The 12,168-nt window shown below is 37.2% G+C and overlaps 1 protein-coding gene across 4 annotated transcripts in view; it reads right to left on the minus strand.

The window, feature by feature from the left end:
• PREX2 (phosphatidylinositol-3,4,5-trisphosphate dependent Rac exchange factor 2) overlaps window positions 1–12,168 on the minus strand; it is a 299,299-nt gene that overhangs the window by 209,345 nt on the left and 77,786 nt on the right. For all 4 annotated transcript variants that reach the window (XR_015247064.1, XM_086696066.1, XM_086696065.1 and 1 more), the window contains exons 5-6: window positions 6,632–6,733; window positions 2,860–3,021 (exon numbers count right to left, since the gene is read on the minus strand). Coding sequence is in view for 3 of the 4 variants with exons in the window: in XM_086696066.1 (XP_086552192.1) it covers window positions 2,860–3,021; window positions 6,632–6,733 (264 nt within the window). In the remaining variant the exon portion in view is untranslated. The remainder of the gene's footprint in view (window positions 1–2,859; window positions 3,022–6,631; window positions 6,734–12,168) is intronic.

The following is a 12,168-nucleotide window of genomic DNA, read 5'->3' on the forward strand; positions in this document are numbered from 1 at the left end:
ATCCTGTGAATGACCCCATATCCTTTAAATTAATTTTTCTTTTAGTTTCTGTTGCTCGGAACTATCTAACCTTAACTGGAGTGATATAACACCTTCAGTAGACAGGTGCATATATTAGACAAATGGGAATTTCTCAAGGGTAAAACCCTACCACTGAACCAGAGCTTTAAAATACTACTTATTTGCATAGCATTTTACAGTAGTCAAAGCGCTTCCACTTATTTCATTTGACTCTTGCACTAACCCACACTGCACTAACCTCTCTCATGAGAGGTTTGATGCATTATCCCCAAACCAAGGGTTAGAGTCCAGTCTAACAGTGAACAACAACCAGGCCTTTTCACTCTGTCATCTGATTTGGGAGTCATAAATTTCAATCACTTATTTGCCTAACATAAAGGAATGTAATGATAATTTATAATGCAAAATACTAGATAGGCAAGATACCTGACAGATTTTACTATAAAAAGCCTTCATTTGATTAATGGGAAAATAAGACCCTGGAAAATTAAGTGACTTATTTGAAATAAATAATCCACCTCAAGTGGAAATAGTGCAAACTCATGGTGTATCAGACTCGGAGCCCATTCAAGAAATTTTGGTCACTGGAGAAAGAGTGGCATCTCTAAGGTGGTCCTAAAAGACCTGAGGAAGCTCAGGGAAGGAGCTGGACAGGTTTCCCAACTTCAGCTCAAGGCTCCTCACCTCAAAAGCTCTTTAAGGATCTCTGTGTTCTCTAGTTGACATGCCACCTGACATCTGCCCTTGGCCCTGTCCTAACCCCACTAGAGCCACTGGAAACAAACACAAAGCTGTCTGCAAGCTGAGCAGTAATCCTTGTTTGCAATTCAGAGAAAGCTCTTTAACCATTCCCCTTCCCTCCCAGAACCTGCATTCATCCTGCACAATTGTGTCCCTTTGTCCTGTGTTACCTTGGGAATCCTACCCACAGTTTCTCCTAAACTTCCCGGAAGGAACCAGACTTGAGTACTATGACACCTGTCCCACTCTCTCCGAGGTGGTGGACTGAGATGGGGAATCAGGTTCTGATCACAAGTTGCCAACCAGTTGGCTGTGCCTTCCTCCAACGTGCATTCCCTCAAGACCCCAAAACCTCCCAAAGCACCTATGGCTGTGTCTTATGCAATCATTTTCAAATCCTGCTCCAGTAGAATTTATGTTGCTGCCCTCTTAGGGACCCAACATTCGTATTATCTCCTCTGTGCGTGCTGGAACTGTAGTCATTTCTGATTTCCTGCAGCCTGTTTTCTGTCCTGATGCCCCATTTCCTTCTTACACTCCAACTGTTTGTTATAAATATAGCAAGGCTGGTGACACTGAGGCACCCACTGCTATGGGCTGTATATGACACATTATGGTCCACACATATTCTTCCTTTGAGCAACTTGCATGTTCAGTGCAAGAAATATCAATGCTTTTTCAGGAATCTCTTATTCCTGCAGTAGACTCAATTTTTAGGATATACATGAGGAGAGAAAAAATGACAGATTCCATTTCCCTAGAGTACCAAGAAGAATCTGTGAAGTTTTGTTTTGGTAAAAGGCCTGGCAGATAGCAATGAGAAACCCTCCAATTCAAAGCAAGTTCAGTTTTTCTTCCAATGCTCCATTGACAACAGAATGACAAAAGTAAACTTCAGTCCATTTTTCTCATCCCAGCAGGACAACCGCTCCCCAGGAAAGGAATTATCATCATGAATCAACACTAAAACACACAACCATTTTAATTGACTGAAATAAGTAGCATTCATGCTGACACGGGAGGTCACCCTGGACACTTGAAACGAAAGAATATAGATGAGGAGAAAGATTAAATCTCAGCTAGCATTTGAAAAGTTTCATGGTGAAAAGTGGATAAATAAGAGAATTCCCAGAGGTCACTGTTTGAGGCTTCCTGGCAAATCTGAATAGACATAATTTTAGATCTAAACGGAAATCAACATAGTGAAGATACGAAACAAACCAGTCAATTATAAAGCCTTAAAGATAAAAAGCAATGTACTGAAATTTGTGTAATACAGTATTTGACTGGAAACATTTTAAATCTTCTTTATGCCTTTAAAAATTACACTAATTGCTTACTTTATAATAACAAATTATCCTAGTTGAAAGAAAGCTCATGCTCATCTCAATTAAGGCAATTTAAAGACAAAATTTTAGTTTATTCTTTATACGGCACTAAAATAATACGGGGCTCCAACCCCATGAAATGATGGGGATTCAAAGTTACTATAGATGAAAACGTATTACAGATTCTGAATATCACTCTTTTGCCTTTTTATCATCTAAAAAAATCTTTCTCTAATTAATCATAAATCTGTAAAACTTTTTGTCTTCAGTGGACCTTAAAAATCACATAATAGTTCTTTCATTTTAGAAATGAGGAAATTCAAGTTTAGAGAGATTAAGTGGGCTTACAATGAAATCCATCACCATACACCTAATTTAGAATCTGAAAATAACAGTATCACAGAACACGTATGGAGCAGAACCCCCTTCTTAACTCTCTCCAGGATTCAAGCTATGTACTTGTTGGCCAAAGGCAGTCAGGAAAAAGGATAATCGAGATGCACAAATACTGAAATACCAAAGCTTATAACCCACACAGTGTTGGGTGGCTCTATCACAAAGCTTTCAGGCTGTCACTAAGTCAATTAACTGCCGCTTTATTGATATTTAAAAATAATAATGACAGCACTTTTCAGAAATGGTTACAGCCCTCTGGCATTATCTGTGAAAATGACCATTTATGGTTCAATCCAATGTCAACAATTCTATTCACAGCATTAAGACATAACAAAACTATTTTAAGCTCCATTGTTGAGTAGAGTGAATGTACCTCCCAGCCTTCAATGTGAGACTGCCACTCCTCCAAAACTTCTAACTTCTCCATCTGCCTCTTGGCCTCGTTTATGTTGGAACAGACGGCTTTCATGGCTTGGAGGGCTTCCATTACTGCTGCGTAGTCACTGTGTTTCCTTGGAGTCCGCTTCAGCAACTCCTGTTTATACACAAAAAACAAATCGCCCTTTGATCTTCTGCTTTCTGGTACAGCAGGTTCAGACTGACCAGGAAATGAAAACTGCAGAGATCGTGAGAGCCACTTTCAGAAGTGACATCACAAACTCCACTAGGATTAAGATCAAAAATAAAAGGTTGAGTCAATGAATGTGCATTACCCCTAATACACATTTGGCAGTGGTTTTAATTTTTTCCTTAAAATTATTGTCTTTAAAAACTAAATTAGACTTCTCCTTTCAAACTGTCAAATATCTCACCTGCAGCATGACATGTTGTTATAAGTTTGACCTCTGCTCCAACCAGAAATATAACTTTACATATTTTCCTCAAGTCTTTAACAGAATAGTAAGCCCCAAATTTCAAAAATAATTTAAATGCCTTATTTTCTAATAAATTTTTGAGAAGCTATAAAAACATGCTATACATAAAGCAAAAATTTTAAATAATGTCTTACACTCCAGCAAAATAAATGATGTGTAAATTCCACAATACTCCATCATTAAAGGGGAAATTTATCCTGTTTTCACCAATAACTTGGGTTCATTCTCTGTAATGAATGAATTGCCATATGCCTCTCGATAATTTTCTTTTTGTTTTTGTTTTTTGGGGGTTTTTTTGGCATTTTATGGTTTTTTTCCATTCAGGATATCAGAACAAGAGTAATCTTTAATCTTTTAAATATATTAAAAGGTCTTGTTTGTTTTTTAGGAGCACAAAATTAAACATCTTCACCCACTGTCTAGACAGTTGTAACCACATTGCTTTTTAATTAGTCATTTGTTTCTTTACTACAGTTGCCATCATCATGTAACTAACACAATTACAGAAATCCTAAGGCAAGTCTTTTAAAAGAATTCTCTTAATTCTTAACATACAGTGGGAAAGTATGCAGTTGTTATATTCTCCTGGGGTCTGTTATTGTTGAAAATTTTGCCATAAACTTTGACCCTGCATTCAATATGTTCACACTCTGTTCTGCAGAGCTAGCACCAAAAGAATACACATTACATCACTCCCAAGACAAGATTTAAAAAGTTATGCTGGAACACAAATCCATGGAAGAGACATGCTGGCTTCTCTAGAAATTCTAAAGTGCAGAAGTATTTGTAAATTATGTGAAGTGGTCAAGTCAGTCCGCAGGCTATGATTTGGGGCCCCATGCAACTGTGCCCAATGAGTACCTGTGGAACTGAGAATTTAGATAATGTAAAATAGCAAGATGAATGACTAGTAATAATCTCTGTCAGTGACTTTCCATGAGCCTTGTGCTGAATTCAAGTTCCACAAATAAGACCAATATATCTTTTCTTTAACACACAGCCTAATCCCTAATGTCTTTCTGAGTAAATAAAATCATCCAAAATCAAAGAGATTATCAGCACAATAGTACAACAAAGAAAACCATCAACACCAACATACCTACTATACAAGTAAATAGTTCTTCACATTTCTTTGCGAAGACAAACATCCAAAGGAGGGGAAACATGACATCTTTTCACTCCTTGAAGGTACCATGAGTTATTTATCTTCCTAAGCAAGGATGTGTCCATGATTCCATCTTTTGAGAGGTCAGATCAACCAACCCTAACCAGCAGCCATCCCTAACCAGAAGTGATTTAGAACAACTACTTAGCATGGCGTATTTCTCTTAATATCACTATCCCTTCTGACTCTTAAACAAATGCCTACGATTCCAAAGCCAGGTCCAGGGAGAGCTGAAGTGATCTGGGTCACCACAATAGGCATCTAAAAGGACTCTCACAAAGATAAGTCACCTTTGCACCAATCCTCCCCCCTTCTGAGGACCACACCAAAGCTCTGCATAACTGGAGATCCCATGTTACCTTCTCTCTAGGGCTTCATTGAGCAACTTCAATTGACTTTGTTTTTCTATAAGGAGAAATTGTTTTCAAAGAAATTGTACACAAAACCGCAATTTATGCAACTAACAGAAGTTGTAGTTTAAAAAAAAGTTATTTTTAGGGACACCAAGGTGGCTCAATTGGCTAAGCATCCAACTCTTGATTTTGGCTCAGGTCATGATCTCACAGTTTATGAGATCAAGCCCCACATTGGGCTCTATGCTGATGGCATGGAGCCTGCTTGGGATTCTCTCTCTCTCTCTCTCTCTCTCTCTCTCTCTCTCTCAAAATAAATAAATTTTAAAACTGTATTTTTAGTTAAAATTCCTTACATTTATTTCTCAAAGAGTTAATCAATAAGAATACCAGTTAATATATGCATAGCATTTTGGAGTATTTTTTAAAATTTAGATAGCAAGTAGTGATTAATATATTAAAATAAATCAGAAACAAATATATATGAGTAGTAATAGCTAATATATATGGAATACATACTGTGTTAAATGATTTGCCTAAAATAGTTCAATTATTGTTATTATGTAATCCCTTTTCGATATGCATATATATGTATACACAATATATGGATACACATATCCATATACACATTCTTGTAGATACATGCTATAATTTCATCATAATTATTCCTATTTCATAAATAAAAACCCAAGGCTTTAAGAGGTTAGATTATGTGTTCAGTACACAGCTAGTAAGCAGAATACTTAGGATTTGAACTCAGAACTCATGGGCTCCACCACCATCCCAAACTGCATCCTGATGTTGTAGTTGTAGTTCCTGATGTTGTAGCTCCAAAAGCATCATTTTCAGAATTGCCATACAAATCTATTCACATACTTTAATACCACAAATAATTAGGACATTATAGTATGTTTTTCAGAATAAAACTTTGGGTCATTATAATGAGGCAATGGACCTACAGCCATTAATGGGGCATGTCCTGTCTTCCAGAGGTAGGGTTTACTTATCACTGTCATTCCTATCATTTATTGTCCCATGTGACCCACACCATTCCCTGTAATACAGATTTAAATATCAAGCTCTGAAATTATGTAACTTTGACTTTAACTTCATTAGTATCAAGAAGTCACCATTTTTAGGGACTATCAAATCATATGCCCACAGTGGATTTACTTAAGATAAAGAACCCTGTACATAAAGTGCTATATAAACTGGTCATAAGGTACTTAATGGATTATCTTGAAACTAACGCATTAACTCTAAATAAAACTCAAACAAATATATTTTCTACAAGGAGCAAAGTCTATAAAGTACTCTACAAAGTCTCTTTTGCCAAAAGATCTGTTTCCTACTCCATATATATGTGACAAAATAGCCATTTTCCCCTAATAACTATGATCTGCCTTTTCTTTAGAAAGTCAGATTATTTAGGGGTGCCTGCATGGCTCAGTCAGTTGAGTGCCCAACTCTTGATTTTGGCTCAGGTCACGATCTTAGTTTTGAGATTGAGCCCCGTATTGGGCTCCACACTGGGCATGGAGCCTGTTTGAGATTCTCATTCTCTCTCTCTCTCTCTCTCTCTCTCTCTCTCTCCCTCTGCCCTTATCCCCCCACTCATGTGCTTGGTCTCAAAAAAAAAAAAGAAAAAAGAAAACAAAAGTCAGATTATTTAAAAGAAAAACCTTTTAAATACCATCTGCAAAATATGCAGATACAAGGAAAATTCTACAGTGAAATAAACACATAAAATACCTTCAAAAGGAGAGGATACTTGCAAATTCTTTGTATCGGTGTTACTAAATATCCTTCCAGGGGAACATCTGTGTTCTTCCGTCCTCCGAGTAGCATACAGTTCTGAAGTGGAAGTAAAAACAATTAATTACACTTTTTAGAGTCAAAGCTGTGACACGATCTTCTATCATAAAATTTTCTGCTGAAACTTTGTCAAAGCTTATCTCTACATAGCTTCTTTCTCAGAGATGAGCCCATGCAATCACAAATAACATTTACAGAAGACAAAAGCAAATACTTCACATTTCATATTGGTTATAGAAACCAAAATGTGTTTTGAATACATATCTTGGAAATTAATTTATATATATTTTTCTGAGTATGAAGTCTGAAGACAAAGAAATAGGATAGACATGGAGGAATGAAGGAATGGATGGATGGGTGAGTGGATGGGTGGATGAATGGATGGATGGAGGGATGAATGGATTGATGGGTGAATAAATAATAGGTAGACAGACACAAGTATACATAGAGATCAATGCTGCTTATAAAGGGAGTTGTGTTGTAGTTGAGTCATGGTGTGGTGCTGTGTTGTAAAGAGCAGGCCTAGAGACAATTGGGTTCTACACATGCTCTGCCACTGACTAGTGACGTAACTTGGGCTGATTTCAGAATGCTAGTTTTCCTGTCTGTAAACTTGGCATGTTTCAACCAGTGATTGCTAAGTCACTGTTAGCTATACTACCTCACCAATGACACTGGCCAGCCAGTCGCAGAGGAGGTCAGATATGATCTCCAGAGAGGCAAGAGGAATGGAGACATTCTCAAAATTAGCAATCAGAGAAAGATGAAAGGGAAGAGGAAATCAACTCTGATTTAAAAAAAAAAAAAAGCCTATAGCCTCTTAAGCATCTGGTCTTTATTTAATGGTTTAAGTATCAATACCAAAAGAAAAAAAAAAGATTTGAAATTGATGCCAAAACCAGTTTCTGCAGTGGCTATCAGAGTAACTGGCATAGAGAAAACAGGCATAAATATGTAATGAAGGGAGAAAAGGGCCCCTCAAATATCTATTATCATTTAGCTACCTTTATACTACCATTTTAAAACTACTGTCCTGTATTCATCGAGAAGACAGACCAAGTGCCGAGCAGGAAAGGATGAAAAGGAAAGACTGAGGGTAACAGCAGAACCCCCTGCCCGCTGTCATGAACAACTTGGCTTTAGCTCCAATTTGTGTATTCAAGTCAGCACAACTAATGCCATGACTTTAACTTCCCCCAGACACTTAGAAGTCAGAACAGCAAATAAGTGTTCTGACTCAAGCATGCTCTTTGAGGGGCTTCATCCCCTATTACAATCAGTTTATCAAAATATTCTTTCCAACTCTGCATGACATTGTCCCCAGAGCAACTGTATGAAACACAACTATGTACATCTCACTAGATTTCCAGTGATGTCAGTATTCCAGTAGGAGTTAGCATTCCTATAAATGTGGCCACCCGCTTTTCCTAGCTCTGGGTTGAAGTACCTTAAGAAACTCATGACTGCCTAACGCACTTTTATTTCCTTGTCTATTTGTACTGTACGGATTAGGAACGGTCTTCATAATAGCAGGGGTTGGTTGCACTTTAGACTGCCTTATGAAAGCCAGCTCTCTTCTAACATATACACAAAGAATGTCTCCTAAATGAGCTCCCAGAGATTTCCCTGATCATGAAAACTTACTGAGGTGGCAGCATATTCAAGTGCCCCAAATAATACCATCAACAAATCTGTAAACTCTTACCTGTTTTTCAAAGGATAATTACTATTATCCTCATTTTATGGATATGGAACATGACACCAGTGATGTAATGAATTTCCTAAAGTCATTCAGATAATTAGTGGCCACTCAGTGCCAGGGCAAGAATTATAAAAAAGTCAGGTTTCCTACCAGACTATGGCTGTAGAATCATCTAAAACCAGAACTCTTGAGAATTTTCTGGTGTGGCTTGACACAATTCAAACAATAAACTAGACCAATGTGAACAAAGAGTCAACTGCGCTGAGAACAGAATGGATTTAGTAAGATAGCAGAGTTCTAACACTTTATAAAAAGCCCTAAGATTTCAGTGGCATAGGACTCCTAAAAAGAACGGCTAACTTATAAGACATAAAACTGGGTAGAGATATCAGCTGCACAGTCAAGAGTCACAAAACAGTCACAGGTTCTCAAATTAAGTCAAGGAAAGTTACTAAAAACAAAACAAAACAAAAATAACCAACTTTAGGAAATAGACTTGATAAATTACGATTTGTGAGAACATATTGTTGTAAGAGCAATCACTTCCCTGCTAAAAAACTTAAAAAATGTAGTTTAAAAAAGCCAACAAAGGAAGTAAAACAGTATACCAAGGAAGGTAAAAGAGGAATAAAGGAACAATAACAGAACCACACATATAGAAAAAACAATAAAATGGTACATATCAACAAATAATATCAATAATTACATTGAAGGTCAATGAACTGAACATCTCCAATCAAAAGGCAGAGATCGTCAGACTGGATAAAAAAGCAAGATCTGACCATATACTGTTTCTCAGAGGCATGTTTTTGATTTAAAGACACAAATATCTTGTTAAGTGAAATAACGGAAGAAGATATAACATACAAACAGTATGAGAGCTGTCATGGCTATAATAATATCAGGCAAAATAGATTTTAAGAAAAGAAATACCGCTAGGGACAAAGAAAAACATTTTATGATAAGTAGAAATACAAATGCAAGCACTTTAAATGAATACATATTTAAAAACAGGGCCCCAAAACATATAAAACAGAAACTGACATAATTGAAAGGAAAATAGACAATTTAATAATTATACCCGTAGATTTCAATATCCCACTCTCAGTAACTGACTGAACACCTAAAGGAAAGGACTACAAACATAAATGACCTAACATTTAAAATTTTTTTAATGTTTATTTATTTTTGAGAGTGGAAGAGAGACAAAGCATGAGTGGGGAAGAGCAGAGAAAGAGAGAGGCACAGAATCTGAAGCAGGCTCCAGGGTCTGTGCTGACAGCAGAGAGCCCGATGCGGGGCTCGAACTCATGAACCATGAGATCATGACCTGAGCCGAAGTTGGATGACACTTAACGACTGAGTCACCCAGGCGCCCCAAATGACCTAACACTTATAGAACATTCCACCCAACAGCAGCAGAATATGCCATTTTTAAGCACACATGGAACATACAGAGAAAAAAAGAAATTCCAGGACAGACCATATGCTAAGCTATAAAAATGTCTTCATGAATTTAAAAGGATTTAAATGGTTTAAGTATGTTCTCTAACCAGAATGGAATTAAATTTAAAAAAATCAACTACAGGAAGATATTTGAAAAATTCCCATACTGGGAAATAAAATAACAGAATGGTAAAACTGTGATGATTCTAAGATTTTACCCTAGCTGCAAGCTAAAAAGTTAACTTGCCACATATTTACGGATGCTAGAAGAACACATAAAACTCCTAGGACAGGGATATAGGACCTTTTTTTTTTCTTCTTTACAACAATACCAGGAGCCAGAGAATCACTATTTTGGGGCCAGTTTCCCAAGCCCCAGCTCCCACATGCAAGACAAAGAAGACCAGATGACCCATGCACATGTATAACAGGACGGGGAGAGCAGAGGCTATGAAACATGCATCTCTTATGATGGCAGCAGGCATCACTGCCCACTGCTGAGGACAAAGAGAATATCTCTACCTTCTGCGGCTGTTCATGGTACAAACATCTTTTAAAAGATAGGCCCTTTGGGGCGCCTGGGTGGCGCAGTCGGTTAAGCGTCCGACTTCAGCCAGGTCACGATCTCGCGGTCCGTGAGTTCGAGCCCCGCGTCGGGCTCTGGGCTGATGGCTCGGAGCCTGGAGCCTGTTTCCGATTCTGTGTCTCCCTCTCTCTCTGCCCCTCCCCCGTTCATGCTCCGTCTCTCTCTGTCCCAAAAATAAATAAAAACGTTGAAAAAAAAAATTTAAAAAAAAAAAAAAAAAAAAAAGATAGGCCCAAACAAAGGCAGTCAGTTCCACTGCTCAGAAAATGTGCAGAAACACAAGTTCCATGCAGAATTACCCGCCCCCCCCCCCCCACCAAGTCAAACTTCTAAATAAAGAACAGACTAGGGATGCCTGGGTGGCTCAGTCAGTTAAGCCAGGTCATGATCTCACGGCTCGGAAGTTCAAGCCCCAGCCACAGACTCCTCACTGACAGTGCAGAGCCTGCTTGGGTTCTCCTTCTCCCTCTCTGTCTGCCCCTCCCCTGTTCATATGTTCGCATGCTTTCTCTCTCTCAAGAATAAATAAAATTTTTAGAAAACTTAAAAAAGACTAAAGATATTACAAAGGAAACTAGACATTTTCAAAAACTGAGTAATAAAAACACGTGTCAAAATTTATGGAATCAAACTAAAGCAGTGTACAGGGCAAAATTCTTAGCTTTAAACACCTGTATTAGAAAAGGCAAAAAGGTCACAATAAAAAACTCTCAACCAACTACGAATATAATGGAACTTCCTCAACCTGAGAAGGACATCTATGAAGAAACCTACAGCTAACATACTTAATGATGAAAAACTGAATGATTTCCCCCTATAATCAGAAACAAGGCAGAAGTATCTGTTCTAAACACTTTTATTCAACAATATACTGGTTCTAACCAGTCAGTGCAAAAAGCCAGGTTGGGGGGGGGTGGGAATCCATATTGAAAAGGAAAAGTAAAACTGTCTTTACTCTCAGATGACATGATCCGATATGTAAAATATCTTAAAGAATCTACAAAAAAAAACTACTAGAACTAACACATGACTTTAAACCACAAGATACAAAAATATACATAGAGCAAAACTAAATAACAGTTAAACGTTTATGTGGCAGCAACGAACAATCCAAAAATGAAATTAAGACAATTCCAATCACAACAGCATCAAAAAGAGTAAAATACTTGGGAATAAACTTAACAAAGTAAGTATAAGACCTGAATACAGATTTCTCAAATATAACAAAAACATGTTCATATGGACAAAAATTAATAAGTTGGACTTCAAAAAAATGTCAGACTTTTGGTTTTCAAAAGATAATATTTTTTAAATGAACAAACCACACTGGTAAGAAACATTTACAAATTACATATCAGATATAGGAGCTGTATCCAAAATAAAAAACAATTATAGCTCAATATAAGGTAAACATCTCAACTCAAAAATGAACATAAGATTTGAATAAGCATTTCACCAAACAGGATATGTGAATTGCTAACAAGAACATGAAAGCATGCTTGATATCATTGGTCATGAGAGAAATGCAAATAAAAATCACCTTCAGATAAACTACACATCCACTAGCACAGCTATAATTGGAACTGGTAATACCATGTATTGGGCAAAGACAGAAACCGCAGTTCTCATACATTTGGTGGATATGGCACAGCCACTTTGGCAGCTTCTTAAAGTTAAACATAAACTTACTATGACCTAGCAATTCCACTCTTAGCATCTACCCAAGAGAATGAAAATATC

This window comes from Puma concolor, chromosome F2 (assembly GCF_028749965.1).
Source record: "Puma concolor isolate L17-30 chromosome F2, mPumCon1.1.hap2, whole genome shotgun sequence".
Taxonomy (NCBI): Eukaryota; Metazoa; Chordata; class Mammalia; order Carnivora; family Felidae; genus Puma; species Puma concolor.